We start from the raw sequence: 14,210 nt of genomic DNA on the forward strand, positions 1-14,210 counted from the left end.
GAGACCTTGCTTCCCTCCTCAGTTCTTTCTCCTTCATTCAATGCATTACCCGTCCCCAAAAGTGGGCATTTTGGGGGTGGTGGGTTTTTTTTATAGCTTGGATTTTATTTGTAGTCAAGGTAGCTCTCCACCGATTTTATGAGCTGAACCCACTTGGCACGAGGCAGGTACCAGAGCTGGGAGGGGATGGGAGAGCACCACAGGGAATAAGCCTCCGAAGAGGAGGGTGGAGGGGAAGCAGCAGTGCGCAATTAGATCAGCTCAGCCGCTCAGTCTTCCCTTGTTATCTCCAAAGAAGGCCCCAGCAGGGAGCTTTTCCTCCCAGTGTCAGCCCTCTCAGGGAGACACGAGCTGGTTTCCTGAGATGAGAAGCAAGGGAAGTTATTAACTGTCTGGCAAAGTGTCCTTTTTATTCTAGTGAAAAGGAAAACCTGCAAATGAGTCTTTTAAGTCCGGAGTATCAAAATGGAAATTATAAAGAGAACCACTGACCCCCACTGAGTGCTCAGTGCGACAGCGCTTGCTTTCAGCTGGGGGCTACGAGGTCCTTCCCGCAGGAGCAGCAGCACAGGACCGCTGCCTCCAGCCCGCTCCCGTCCACCCTCGGGAACTGCCCCAGCCGCCCCACCGGGTCACGGTGCTGCCCTCTGCGCCGCACAGCTCAAACCCCAGCCCCGGGCGTCTGTTGCCATTGAGGACTGAGCAGTGGGAAACCCAAACTAATAAAATACAGCAGGCAAGAGGGAGAGGAACAGCTTCTCCAGATTGTTTAACCTCCCATTGGGCCGAAGTCACTTAAAGATACCACGTATCATAAGTATCTCTGTGAAAGAGGCATGAGCATTTGAAGTGATACTTGTGGGTTCCTCTTGCACAGGTTCCTCTGAAAAAGATGAATTTCCTCTTATGATGCCTTAAGAGCAACTTGCATGCTGAACAAAATGTCTCCACTCAGCCCAGTCCTGCGAGAATCACCTCAAGCAGCTGTGGGCTCCCCTCGTTCTGCCTCACCCAGGAGAGGAGGGAGGGAAGGGCAGCTGGCAAGGTACAGTTGTGTCTGGGTCACTACAGGGCCAATCACTGAAATATTAAAAGGGGGGAACACCCACCCCCAAAACTCAAAATGACTGGCTCAGACTTCGGAGAATTTTAAAAATAACACATTCTGGCTTGCTCCTGCATTTTCAGGCTGCATTTTGGTTCGTGCTGCCATTGTCCTCCAGCCAAGCAGTTATTTACTTTGTTTGTAACTGAAACTGAGATTTACATAAAGTCTTTTTATTCCAGAAACACAAAGTTTCTGGAAGACCACCAAATAAAGAGCTCTGGTTTTCACAGCCAAGCTGTCTCAAGAGAGCACCACTCCCACACAGGCTGCTCCCCCCAGCCCAGGCAGCAGCCGGCACCTCTGGCATGGTGGGAGAAGAGCTGGGAACGGTGGTAGCTGGGCGAGTACACGGGCAGATGCCATCAGGAAGGCAGGAGGAACGTCCTGGCTGAACAGGTTGCCATCCACATCTGCCACCCTCGTGCAAGACCTGTTATGCTGTAGCATCCTCCTTCAGCGCCAAGTGTCGGAGCTGCCCTTTGCATCACGTTTTGGCACAAGCGAGCCCCTCCGGCACATCCAGCGTGCCAGGGCAGGGAGGCAAGGAAAGGCAGGAGCACCCGCCTTCAGTGTTCTGTTAGCAACAGAGAAAAGGCTCAGCTGGTTCAGCTTGTGGCTCATCAGAGACCAGCATGGACCTGGCTGCGAACACACATGCCCGCCCATGTCCCTTCCAAGGCAGAGGAGGGTTTCTCTGCCGCAGGAGCTTGTCTCTGCTCCCATAGAGCCTTCTCCCTCCCACGTCCATCCCCAATGCCATGCAGCAGTGCACTTCCAGCTCAGGCGAAGCTGTGATTTCACACTCTGAGCACTCTGCACAAACATCAGCAGGGTGGGAAGCGCTCTGCACTGGATGAGCCCAAAGGACGACAACTCCTGCCTGGTGCAGCTTCTGACCCCTTAACTCAACCTCCCAAACCCCTTTTCCTCCTCTTCAGGGCTGATCTACACAAAAGGACCTCAAGGTTTTTGGGGTTTTTTTTTGTCTTTTTTGTTTTGTTTTTTTTTAAACTATACATTTCAATGCTAACAATTAAAAGAAAAATAAACATAAAAAATATTTTCACTGTCCAAAATTAATGTTAACTGTGGACTCAATGTACATGGAGTGTCTGGAAAGTAATGATGCAATGTCACAGCTGGAAAGAAAGGGAAGGCGCCAGAGCAAGGCGGCACCTCCCCTGCGCAGCCCTGGCCGTGTGCCCGACACACCGCCCCGAGTGCCAGGCACTGCTGAGCTTCAGCACTCTCCCAAGCAGACCAGGCAGATCGATGCCTTCAAGCCTTGATCACATCGTCCTCCTGGGGGACTAAGGAGGATCCAGGTGCATTTACCAGTCACCCTGATTTGCCCTGCTCCCCAGGTGAGCCTGCCCTCAGTTACACCAGTTAACACTCAACAGTCAGCACCCCAGTGCTAAAAAAAAAAACACAACGGGGGGGGGGGGGGGGGGGGGGGGGATGGGATGGGATCTCTTTTTTTCTGTTCTTCCAGGTTTTGTCAATGCTGCCTCACTAAGCAGCACCATGTCCCTGAAGACAATGTTATGGCAGGCCCATGATAACATTACACAGTCCTGGGGGCTCTCTGCACCGTCCCTGCTGTCCTGCCTCCTGGCAGCCTCGGCCCCGCTCCCAGCTCCTTGCCACTGCCAAGGGCCATTTCTGCACTTGAAACAAGCCAGGTCCAACAGCAGAAACTGCAGTTACATCAGGACAGCACAAGCCCGTGACCCACAGCTCCCTGTGCCCCACTCCAGCACAGCTGTAACGGCCCTGTCATTCCTCCCTGCATTTTTCAGCAACTGTGTGCAGGAGAAACCCTGTCCCGCGGGTGCTTGACAGGCAGGTTGAGAAGTGAAAGACCTCTACAAGGAAGGGTATGTTCATAGAGTTTCTAATTTCCACATAAACCACTTGCTGAGAGGAGGAACAAGGAAGTGAATGCTCAGACCAGGAAGGAGCAGAGACAAGGGGATGGTGTGCTTGAAGGGAAAATTGGGGGGGGGGGGGGGGGGGGCGGGGCTGGTTTGTGCATCGTGCCAGTTCTCAGGCACGAAGCTCAGATACTTCAGGCTGCTGGGCAGCAATGGGCCCACCAGCCTCCCCTGGGGGCTCTCAGTGCCCCAAGGCAAGGCATAAGCATCCCAACTCAACTCACTCAGCATCAGCAGAAAGCTAGGAACTGCAACCATTTAAAAACCTTTGAATAAAACAAGCTCCTCAAGCTACACAGAAGCACAGCAGTATTTTCCTTAAACCCTAGAATACTATCTGTAATATTGTTCTTTCCTTGCACTGTCACAGGCTTAGTCTGGCATGGATGCACACCCTCAGCAGCTCACTGAGGTTAAAGCCCTTCATACCAGCCAGCCAGGCTCAATAATTACAGCTCCTAAGGACAGTCCTAATCCTGTAACAATGTCTTTAAAAAAAAAAAATCATTCATTGCTTGCTTCTACCAACAGCAGGGGAAAGCAGGTTGCAGCTCTCCAAACCCATGAGCCCCACATGGAAAGGGGCAGCCCTGCTCTCATCTCTGCCATCTGCAAGGGCACAGAGCTCCCATGCCTCTGACCAGCTTGCTAATGGTTCTGTGTTAAACCTCATCAAGCTAAGCCAGTAAAGTGAGGGCACAGCTCCACACAGCTTACAGGGTCTTTGCCTGTGCATTTTTTGCTGGATCAGGCCCTCACTGCCCAGCCCCACCAGCGCTGGCTCTTGGAAGGAACAGGACAAGCCAGAGTTGGGCACAACTCCACAAATCCCATCATCCCAGTTTAACACCGCTGAAGGAAGAGGCCCTGCTTACCTCTTGCTGCTTGCTTTGTGCTGTCTTCAGATCCCTCTGTGAACCAATATCACTCTCTAAAATTGCAGAAAACTAACCCAGTAGAAAAAACTAGGTTCAGTAAGGTAGATCAGAAAACCAAAATGCATGAGGAGTGACAGAGGAACCACACAGGCAGGGCAGTAGAAGGTATGGATGCATGTGGAGAGCCAGAGTTGATAAAGCTCTTACTCCTCACCAGCAGGAAACCATTACACTGTGTAAAAGCACTCAAATTAGCTTCAATTAATGCTCAAGCTGTTGCTGAGCCAATCTAGCTTTGGGATCCTGGTGAAATGGGAGGCACCTGGGTAGAAACAAGCTGGGCAGCTCACCTGAGGAAGGGGGAGCCCTGGGGGTGCTGGGCCCTGTGCAGGTATGAGGTGGTCCCTGTTTGCGCTGGCCTCCTTGCTCCCTTGTATGAGGGAAGCTCCTCTCCATCTCCAGTAGCAGGTGAGGTTGAGGGGTGAGTAAGGGCTTCTCGATGTCTTCCTGACACACGCAGCCTCCCTGGCAGGAGCACAGGCATGAGCAGATGTTGGTGCTGCCTGTGTTATACCTGAGACTTGACTAAAAAGCCCATTTTTTCCACCCAGGCTCAACCAAGAGCAGCCCAGCTCCTCGCTGACACAGGCACAGCCTCTCTCTGCACTTGGTGCTGTCTCTTTACCACAGTTCTTTCCACTGCATTGCATCCCCAGCGGAGCCCCTGCCTTTTCTGAGCCCTTTGTGCTGGCAGGTGAGATATGTGTTGCCTGAGCCACTTTTTGGTCACTTTGTGGTTGGTGTCCTCAGGTATTTTCAGATAGCTTTGTTGCCTTAAAGCAATTTTATTGCCCCAGCACTCAGAATGGTAGCACTAGTGGTAAAGATGTTAACTTGCTTAAACTGATTTTTAAGGGAAAAAACCCTCAACATTAACAACTTCATTGACTTACAAACTCGGCTTGCATCGGTGAAGTTTTACTGACTCTGCACCTGTGCTTTACCCAACCATGACTTACTAGTGATGAAAGAGTAACATAAAACTTCTCAAAGTTAATATAAAATCTGTGCAAACCTACTATGGGAATCTCCATGGGATTTTACTTTTATCTCTCTCAGTCTGTTTTTTAAAACACTTGAAAATTAAATCAACCCAGTCCTGTTGTGGCTAAAGCCTGTATTTTATCCCAAACGTTACCCATTATATCGAAACGTGATGAGGATTTGAATGATCCCATTTGGATGGAAAAAGATATACTGTAGCTGCAGTCAGTTTTTACAATATCAATGAGTTAACGATAATGTCTGTGTGTTGTTCATTTGACTATCAGACAGAACAGTACTGGATTCCCTGTTTTATGTACATGGCCTTGCTGGCACTCCCTCCTTCAAAATAAAGCGATTCCAAGGTTCAAGGCTATATCTGAGCTCTTATCAAGTCCAGAATTACCGCTCTTTCTAATTTGTTACTGTGAATATTTTATGACATATCAAAGACACTGTTGGTTGGGTTTTTTTAAATCAACAGGACAGTCTATCTGAGCCCTGCTAACAGCCGTGCTACAGAAAGAAGAACCGTATTTATTATTTGTTTCCATTTTTAATATCAATGCAGTTACTGAAGGAAACTTTTGATACATCTGTCCTGGTTTTGGCTGGGATAGAGTTGATTTTCTTCTTAGTAGCTGGTACAGTGCTGTGTTTTGGATTTAGTGTGAGAATACCGTTGATAACACACTGATGTTTTAGTTGTTGCTAAGTAGCGCTTATCCTAAGCCAAGGATTTTTCAGTTTCCCATGCTCTGCCAGCAAGCAGGTGTGCAAGAAGCTGGGAGGGAGCAGAGCCGGGGCAGCTGACCTGAACTGGCCAAAGGGATATTCCATACCATGGAACGTCATGCCCAGTATATAAACTGGGGGGGAGTTGGCCAGGAGGGGCGGATCGCTGCTGGGGCATCGGTCAGCGAGCAATTGCATTGTGCATCACTTGTCTTTTCCTGGTTTTCTTTCTCTCTTTTTTTTTTTGTTAAATTCCTTTTCATTACAATTATTATTATATTATTATTAGTAGTTAGTAGTATATTTTATTTTAGCTTAGTTATTAAACCCTTCTTATCTCAACCCACGAGTTTTACCTTTTTTTCCTCCTCCCCATCCCACTGGGAGAGGGGAGGGGGAAGTGGGAAGCGGCTGCGTGGTGCTTAGTTGCTGGCTGGGGTTAAACCACGACAACATCATACTTAATGTATTTTCAAATGGAACAAGTGAAACACATGGACCATATTCTAGAAAAATAAAATCTTTTGGCTGCAAAATTAAAACCAACATTATATGGAACAGTTTTCTATTTCACGTGGAACTTCAAGATTTTTTTAAATAATTCAGATTTAAAAAATACAAGAGTTTTAAATCAATAGATGCTATTGACATGAGTTTCTGAAAATCCACACCATGTTCACATTATTGAAACTTTATTTCAAAGAACTGATGCTCTTTCTTTCAATTAATACTATTGGTTTGATTTACACTGAAAAAAAAGATAATTATATTGATATAATACATGTATATAAAAACTGTTATAGAAAATTAATATATTATTGTATGAGCCATGAACAGACTACTTGTAAAGGAATGCTCCAGCTGTTATTCAACAAAATAATTAAGTACATGCTCAGTTTTAAGCACAAAGACAAGGTAGTTTTTGCTTTGCCTTAATTTAAGGCACTTAAGCACTTTGTTTAAGGGCTACTGGGATGTACTTAAAAGAAAATAGGGGAAAATTATTTCTGATGGACACTTGGTGGCAGCTTTTATCTGTAGGCTTAATAGCTGTTGCCATTTAACTTCACTGCTTCTCTTTTATAGCAAGGGACAAGCCAGCAAACATAGACTATAAACAACTGGGGTATGTTTTCCCCAGAAGATTTGGTCAACAACTTTCTCTGATCACAAAAATATTTTCCCAGGAACACTAAAATCAACACAAATATTTATTTTGACTGAAGCAGGCAGATTTTTGTTGTTCCCTTCCTTTAGGAAACCAACCAAGGAACAAACATTTTCTGAGGTTCTTTTGCAAATTCAAGTGCAGAATGACTGGCAATTTTTTTTTTTTTAAAACACCTAATTCTAAAAATTATATTTAGTTCTTTAAATGGGAAAGCCGTTGCTAGGCCTAGTAAAATTTCTCATGAAAATTCTTCATCCTTAATGGATCAACAGTGAGATTTGGGTATAAAACAGGTTGTGTGGTGATTTTTTGTCTCCTGGAATTGCTGAAGCGGAGCGCTAAGAAAGACTTGTTGGAAGATTTGAGTTCAATCTGCTGAAATATCCACTGGACTATAAACATGGCCTTCAGAGGCCTGGGAATAAAGCTACGTGGTGCCTGACAGTTTCTTGGGCTCTTTGGGTATAAAACTTGGAAAGGATGAGGGTCCTTGGGCTCCCAGGGCAAAGCAGTGACTGACACCCGCTCTTGAAGCTTTAGCCAGGCTGAGCTCTAATGGCAAACCACCAATCTCTGAGTTCTGTGGCAGCACATCAGGGCCCTGCTATAGCTGGTGCTGTGCACTGCTGTGTAGCAAGGATGGGACCTGTCCCAAAGACACGAGATGTGGGTTATGTCTGAAGTACAGAGAACGGGGGAAGCGCATCCTCTGGTAAGTCCCAGCTCAGTGTCTGCACAGGACAGACTTGCTTTCTGGCACTGTGAGAGGGAAACCTTGACATGTGGCCCGAAAGGGAGCTGTGCTCCTGCCAAACCTCACGCTCAGACATAAGCAAGCACTCCTATCTACAGGTTTCTGGCAGCTTAAGATAAGGCATCTTGTATTGGGAATCACAAAACGAGGAAAAAGTCAATCTCTTCTGTTAATACTGAGGATATTTATTGAGTATTCAGAGCCTTCATTACTGGGAGCAGCTTTATATTTCATTTTCTCCGGCAATTTTGCTTGCGCTACCCTTTCCAGTCCAGCTGGGAAGGCAACGAAACGCAGCAGACCCAAGTCGGCCGCGTCCGGCTGTTGCTGCGTTGCCCTGACACCGCCCTGCCCGGGGCTCCCCCCATCCTACCCCGGGGGCTGCAGCGGCTGGCCCGCGGGGCACGGCGGGGAAGGAGCTGCCCCTGCCCGGGGCTGCCGGCTGCTGATTAGCGCCGGTTAACCCAGGAGCCGCACCGGCGGAGGGGGCAGCAGCGCCACCCACACCCCCCCCCCCCCCTTCCCGCCTCCCGCCGGCCCCGGGGCTCAGCCTGGGCCGCCCCGCGGAGGTCTGCGCGGCCGCGGAGGTCTGCGCGGCCGCGGGCAGCGCTCCCGCCGGCACAAAGCGCCGAGGGATGGCTCCGGCTGCCGCCGGCCCCGCACGGGCGGCGGGCGCCCGCTGAGGGGCTGCTGCCGGCCCCGCAGGGCTGCGCGGCGGACGGGGGCGACCCGCGGAGGGGGCGTTTTGCAGCGCCTTAAAGGTAGTAAAGAAGTCAATATGTGGAATGATTATTAGCGGTAATAGCGGGGCGCGGGAGCCGGGCGGGGGCTGGGGCGGCCGGCGGTGCCGCGGGGAGGGCCGGCGGAAACAGCCGCGGGGCTTCGGGCGACCTGTCCGGTTTGTTCTCCCTCCCAGCAGAGCGGCCCCGTCTCTCCTCCAGACCTTTGTCTGGATGGGAAGAAAAAGGATGGAGGAGCAGTGGTGGAAAGGGGAGCTGGCAGCAGACATCCATCAGACCTTGAGGACGAAGGTTGGGTCCCACTTTGTTCCTTTCCCTCCTCCTCCTCCTCGCTCTCCCCTGCGCGCTTTCCTCCCCGGCAGAACCGCCCGGGCACCGGCCCATGGAGGAAGGGCGGTTAAACGGCCCGGGCTGAGGCTTGGCGTTGGAAAACTCGCCTTCGGCAGGTCTCGAAGGAGCAGGTTTGCACAGAGCTCTTCCCTGTACTCTGCTTTCGATCGAGACTCGTTCAAAACCAAACCTGGGAAAGCTGCTACCTAAAAATACCTGCCTGCAACTTTTCAGTAGCTTTAACTTAGCCGGGCTGTTGATGACTCATTGCATTAAATGCTAGGAGGATGCTGATGTTGACCCGCAAAAAATCAGCGTATTGTAGGATCTGGAGAAATAGCGTTGCTTCTTTTCCAACAGATGAATGCTAAAGTTCGAGTAAAAGGTAGGATCCTGTTCCCTGGCATACTGTAGAGGAGCTGAAAGATGTACAGACATGGCTTGTAATGGCTTTTCTAGAAGTTAGTGTATTGTTTACACATGGATTAGAAAACCAGTAAAATGTCCTGCAATAAGCCAGATAGTCCAGTCGCTGTTTGATGAACTGGTGTACTTGTACGGAGAGTGGGTAGAACTAAGGCTGTTCGTTTACTTTTAACATGTCCTTAGGTAGGCTCCCAACTTTGCAGGAGCTCTAAACGCAGTTAGTTGGGTAACATGAGAGAGAGCCCTCAGCAAATGTTGACTACTTGCACTTGACACAGCTTTTAAGTTACTAAAGTTATGGCTAGCAAAGTTAATGCTTTGGACATTCTGTTCCCTTTGTTTTCTTTACAGGCATTCAGCAATTAGGTGAGTTAATTGTTATCAGGTCTCTGTGAGGGGGTTGGTTGGTTCTCATGTACTCCAGCTGAGGCAGGTCTTCCTGGCCCTACCGTGGGGGGAGGAATAACGGGGAGAATCCAACTGACAGGGTGTTACAAGGTGAGGTGAAGGTTTGATACTTTTTTTTTTTTAGTGCATCCACTACCTTTTAATCAACTATTTCATTCTTCAGCCTGCTTTCTGGATGCATCTGATGACTCCAGATTGCTAAAACAACTTCTTTGTGTATGGATACTAGCCTAGGCCAGCTGAAATGACAAGAACTGTTTGAATTCAAAGAACCTGCAAAGAGGGAGAAGGGTCTCTGGGCTGCTCTGCTTTTTCTGCTCTGAGGAAGGTCTACAACTCTTTCTGCTTGGACAATTTTAATCCTAATTCTGCCCACCTTGTAAGGATGACTTTTCTTTTTGAAGGAAGTACTACATGAGAATTCAGAGTGCAAATATATCCAGCAAAAATAATCACAACCCCTAAAACTTCTTTGGTTCACTTTCTGTGATTCCCCCCCCCCCCCCCAAGTAATATTCTGCAGAAACAACTCTTAAGTATATTGCCAAGGTTTGCTTTTTTGATGTCTAAAGTGTCAGAATTTACTGTAGAATGTTGTGGAACTCCTCAAAAGGATCCTTCAGCAAAGTTTGGGAAGATAAGTAGTTTTGAGGTACTGAAGTCAGTTTTGTGAGCATGGACCAGTTTTAGGGATGCCTATGGCCATCGCACAGAACAAAATAAGCTTCAATAGTGGCATGCCCACTAGAGTATCAGTGTTTTAGTGCAGTCTTAGTGTATTAGTGTGTTAATACTGGAATACAGAAAACTCAGGCAATGGTGCCCTCAAGCCTGAATGACCTCTCTGGTTTAAGGTACTTGCTGAGGAGTCCTAGTCTGGAACTGTGTGTGTCTCTGGTCTTGGGTGAGAATAGACAGGTCTTAGTTTTAGCATGTGAATCTGACAGGAAAGTTACTTAAAGATGCTTGTCGAGGAGGTTGAAATGCATGTTGCAGGCTATCCCGCTTGTTTTGAAGAACACACTTAAAGTCTGGGTTTAAGGTGAGGAATAAAATGTCCCTTTTAAATAACATAACTCTTTTCCTAAAACAACTGAAGGATCATTAGAAACACTTTCTTCCCCAAAATAATTTAGACACACAAATGTAGGAGATGTACACCTACTATGAAACAACCCAGGTTTTATGTTAACAACTGGAAAAAATGTTATGCCATCCCTCCCATCCCCCCAGTTGGATTTGGGAGTTCTTCTTAACCTCACTGAAAGTTGGTGTCCTTTGTAACAGATGTTGTGTGCTGTATCTGATGGATATGTTCTGCATGAGAGCAGATACTGAATGCATGTGGTATACCTGGCTTCTAATTCAGAGAGGGCTGAAAGATGCTGTGAGCCTTTGTGACTTCCCAAAGGCTTTAGCTCAATGCAGAGGAAATTAATAGCCCCTGAACTGTCTGACTAGTAAAATATCTGTGCTGTGATTGTTGGGATGTAGTGTTCAGCTTAGCGGGACTGTATTGTGTTAGTTATCGAGCGTGCTGACCTAGTGGAGCAAAACGCTTAAATTCCAAAAGTGCTACACACATTCTTAGACTTTAAATGAAAGGTTAAAGTATTCCCCTGGATTAGGCCAGAACATTAAACCTGTTGCAAGACTGAGCCAGGAAGGAAAATAAAAATTGGAGCATACTGTGTGTGTTTGTACTAGAAGTCTAACACACACCAAGCCGAAAAAGGTGCTGTGTGTGCGCGTTGATATTTTCTGGTACTTCAGCTACTTCTGCAATGGCCCTACGTTACTGATAATGGAAAGGTACTGGCTGTGCCAGGCAGCTGACTTCCATGTCAAAAATCAGAGACCTCTCTGAATGGATGTGGGCCTACTGCAACATCTGCACAAAACTCTTCTGTCTGCTCCAGTAGCCCTGACTACTCCACAAGTGTGGAAAGCTGAGTAACAAGTCAGTGTTGGGGTATTTTGTTTGTTTGTTGTTTAAAGCTGAGGTAATACTTTAAAAGGCAATCTGAGTGTCCAGAAAGAAGTGATGTCTGTCTGCTATTCCTCCCTCATTTTTGTGCTTACGTTGGGCTGTTTCCTTCCAGGATACGTTCATTTCCTGCAATTAATGAGAATTACTAGATCTGCCTGCATTTCCCTTTTTAGTTATCTCTTGCATAGCTTCTCAGAGCAGGGCCCAATTTTACAGGTCTTGTTGCTTGTGAATTTAAAAGATTAATAATTGTAACTTGATCTTTTTAAAGGCAGTCCAAATTACTGTGTGCAGTTACTTTCAGCCAGGTGAGGAGAGCTGATTCTCTTTCTGCTGAAAGCAAACAGTCCTTTGCTGTTAAGTGGTAAAAATGTCCGAGTGATTTCCTGTAGGTGAAAGCTCCTCTACACCTGTCTCCCACCTCCTCTTGGTTTAAAGATCTTAACGAGGAAATGCTGTTTACCACCATGATGTGTTTCATTCTATTTTGATGTGGAACATTTCCCTTGGCTTCGTCCATGGTGTCAGTTTGGACTGTGGTCTCTGAAGCAGGAGTGTAATCCATATGGGGTTTGTTGTGAGGGGCCCTTTTCGTCACTGGTCTTTGAGTATTGTCACCATAAATACATTTCTTGCAGTTTTAAATCATCCTGTTAGAACTAGTGCAGGATCCTGTGATTAACTTTGTTCAGTAAAAACTTCGGTAAAAACACAGCCTCTTCCTCTTCTCCCTGTGCCCAGCGTATGTCCCCATATTTTCTACAGTTGTGCCAAAGCATCTGGTTTACTTGACCTGTCGGTAGCGTGAAGGTCTTGATGTAACAGGTACTGTTTTATCTTTTAGCCTCCAAGTCCACTCTTGTCCTTGTTATTTTAAAAACTGGTCATCCCATCAATGCTTAATTAATTCAGTGGTAAGTTTGATATGTTCAGATCTGCCTGGCACAGCCTGAAATGCAGATTGGTGCAGACTAGACAGTTACACTCTGAACAGAGAAGGCGTTAGGGAGTTGCGTGGGTGCTGCTTCTGGGTTTTGTTTTTAAAAGAAAATCTAGATGAGAACTTCAGGGGTCCCGGATACCTGTGGACATGCAAAAGGTTTTGTGCTCGTTTCCATTTCATTTAATAGAGAGGCTAAAACATTAACCTTTCATTCTGATGCACCTTTCCAGTTTGAATCAGATGTAAAAGAAAGTAGGTGTAACAGGCATTGAGGTGTATTAATATCAGTTTTTTTTATCCAAGACTGGCAGCCCGGCAACAAAAGCATAATCTGTTCACTTAACAGAAAACACACACAAAAAAGTCTAGCTTTTTGAAAATCAGCAACAATAGCATTACTGGTTGCTAGCTGTAACTTGCTTATGATATAGATGGCAGCATGTGCATGAAGCTGAAAGGAACAGGTGTCCTAATAAAGTACATGGTTATTCATGATCTCTCTTCTTTTTTCCTTAAAGTTGGAACTTCAATTTTCACACTCCTTTCTCTGATCCTTCTCAGATTAGCTGCTGAACTTCTGAATACTTTGAAGTGTGTAAGAAGGACTTAATGAAATGCTTGATAAAATACCACAGTGGACCATGCAAAGTAATGGATTTTCAAGCACAATACTAGTTCAACTTTCCCGCAAATTTCGAATGCCTGGGACTGTTGTGAGGATGCTGAAGGGTGGAGTGGATTCAAGCACAGAAAGCTTTTACGTACATTTCAAATACTGTCTTAGTCTGCCACGGGTTTTTTGTGTGACATCTGAGTAGTATGCCTGAAGCTTAATTTAAGTGTCTGCACTAAGCTCAGAGCTCAAGGAATGGGGTCTGTGTTTATCTGTAGATATTTTGAAAGACAGAAGTGGGTGGTAGGGGAGATGCATGAAGAGCACAGAATGTAGTCCGAGATGGCCTTTAATCTAGGTAAAGGTGGGGAAACTATTGAAGGTTCTTCGAAAGAGTAAGTGAAGCAACCCAGTGTAAGCCAAAGTCATTGAGTAGGTTGGAACTTGAGGTTCTGTTTTACGTGGCTGGAGTTCTGGCCCTTTGTGGGAGATGCACTTGAATTTGCTGCTCCTTTTAAGCGTGCAGGAACAGTGGTAACACAGAAGAAAATCTAAATTTATGGAGTTTCATTCACGCATCAGTGGAATGTATCATAAATCAGTAAGGGTAGCTGCTGGCAGCACTGATCTAGGCAGTGTAACAAGTGTGTTTAAGCTGTTGGTCTGTCTGCCTGATTGGTCACTGTTGAATGAGGGGAAAAATAAAGGATATATTGCCCATGTACCCTTCCTTATTAGGAAATTTCTGGATTTTAAATTTTCACTGGAAATAATGAGAGGAACTGTCTGACATCCTTTTTGAAATGTGGTTCTGTCAGGTTTGTCTCTTACTCCTACGTACTGAATCCAGATGCTCTGCAAGACTGGCACTTCTCCTAAAACCTGATTAAGACTTGTCTAAAAGGGCTGAAGGTTGCTTAAATAATGGGAAACACTGTAACTTTCAGGACTCTGAGAGATACGGTTATGGCAGGGCTGAAAAGAGGAGTAATAGATCATGCAGTGAATCCTAGCCTGTTCCTTATTGCTGTATCTTCTAACAGGTATAATCACTGGTCTCTCTGTGTTATAAGACAGTGTGACTTGTGTTTGCACCGATGAAACGAGTGTGGCTGTTCAGAGACTTTCACCAT

General features: G+C 46.5%; 1 protein-coding gene across 2 annotated transcripts in view; it reads left to right on the plus strand.

Annotated features, from left to right (window-relative positions):
* The first annotated feature begins 4,635 nt into the window (after positions 1–4,635).
* Positions 4,636–14,210, plus strand: part of CCNJL (cyclin J like) — a 29,316-nt gene continuing 19,741 nt past the window's right edge. Inside the window, exons 1-2 of one of the 2 annotated variants that reach the window (XM_050905546.1) lie at positions 8,322–8,388; positions 8,547–8,658. In XM_050905546.1, coding sequence (XP_050761503.1) covers positions 8,581–8,658 — 78 coding nt within the window. In that variant the 5' untranslated portion in view covers positions 8,322–8,388; positions 8,547–8,580. Of the gene's footprint in view, positions 4,678–8,321; positions 8,389–8,546; positions 8,659–14,210 lie in introns of those variants that run through there. The other variant, XM_050905547.1, reaches the window with a different exon arrangement.

This window comes from Gymnogyps californianus, chromosome 14 (genome assembly GCF_018139145.2).
Source record: "Gymnogyps californianus isolate 813 chromosome 14, ASM1813914v2, whole genome shotgun sequence".
NCBI classification, from domain to species: Eukaryota; Metazoa; Chordata; class Aves; order Accipitriformes; family Cathartidae; genus Gymnogyps; species Gymnogyps californianus.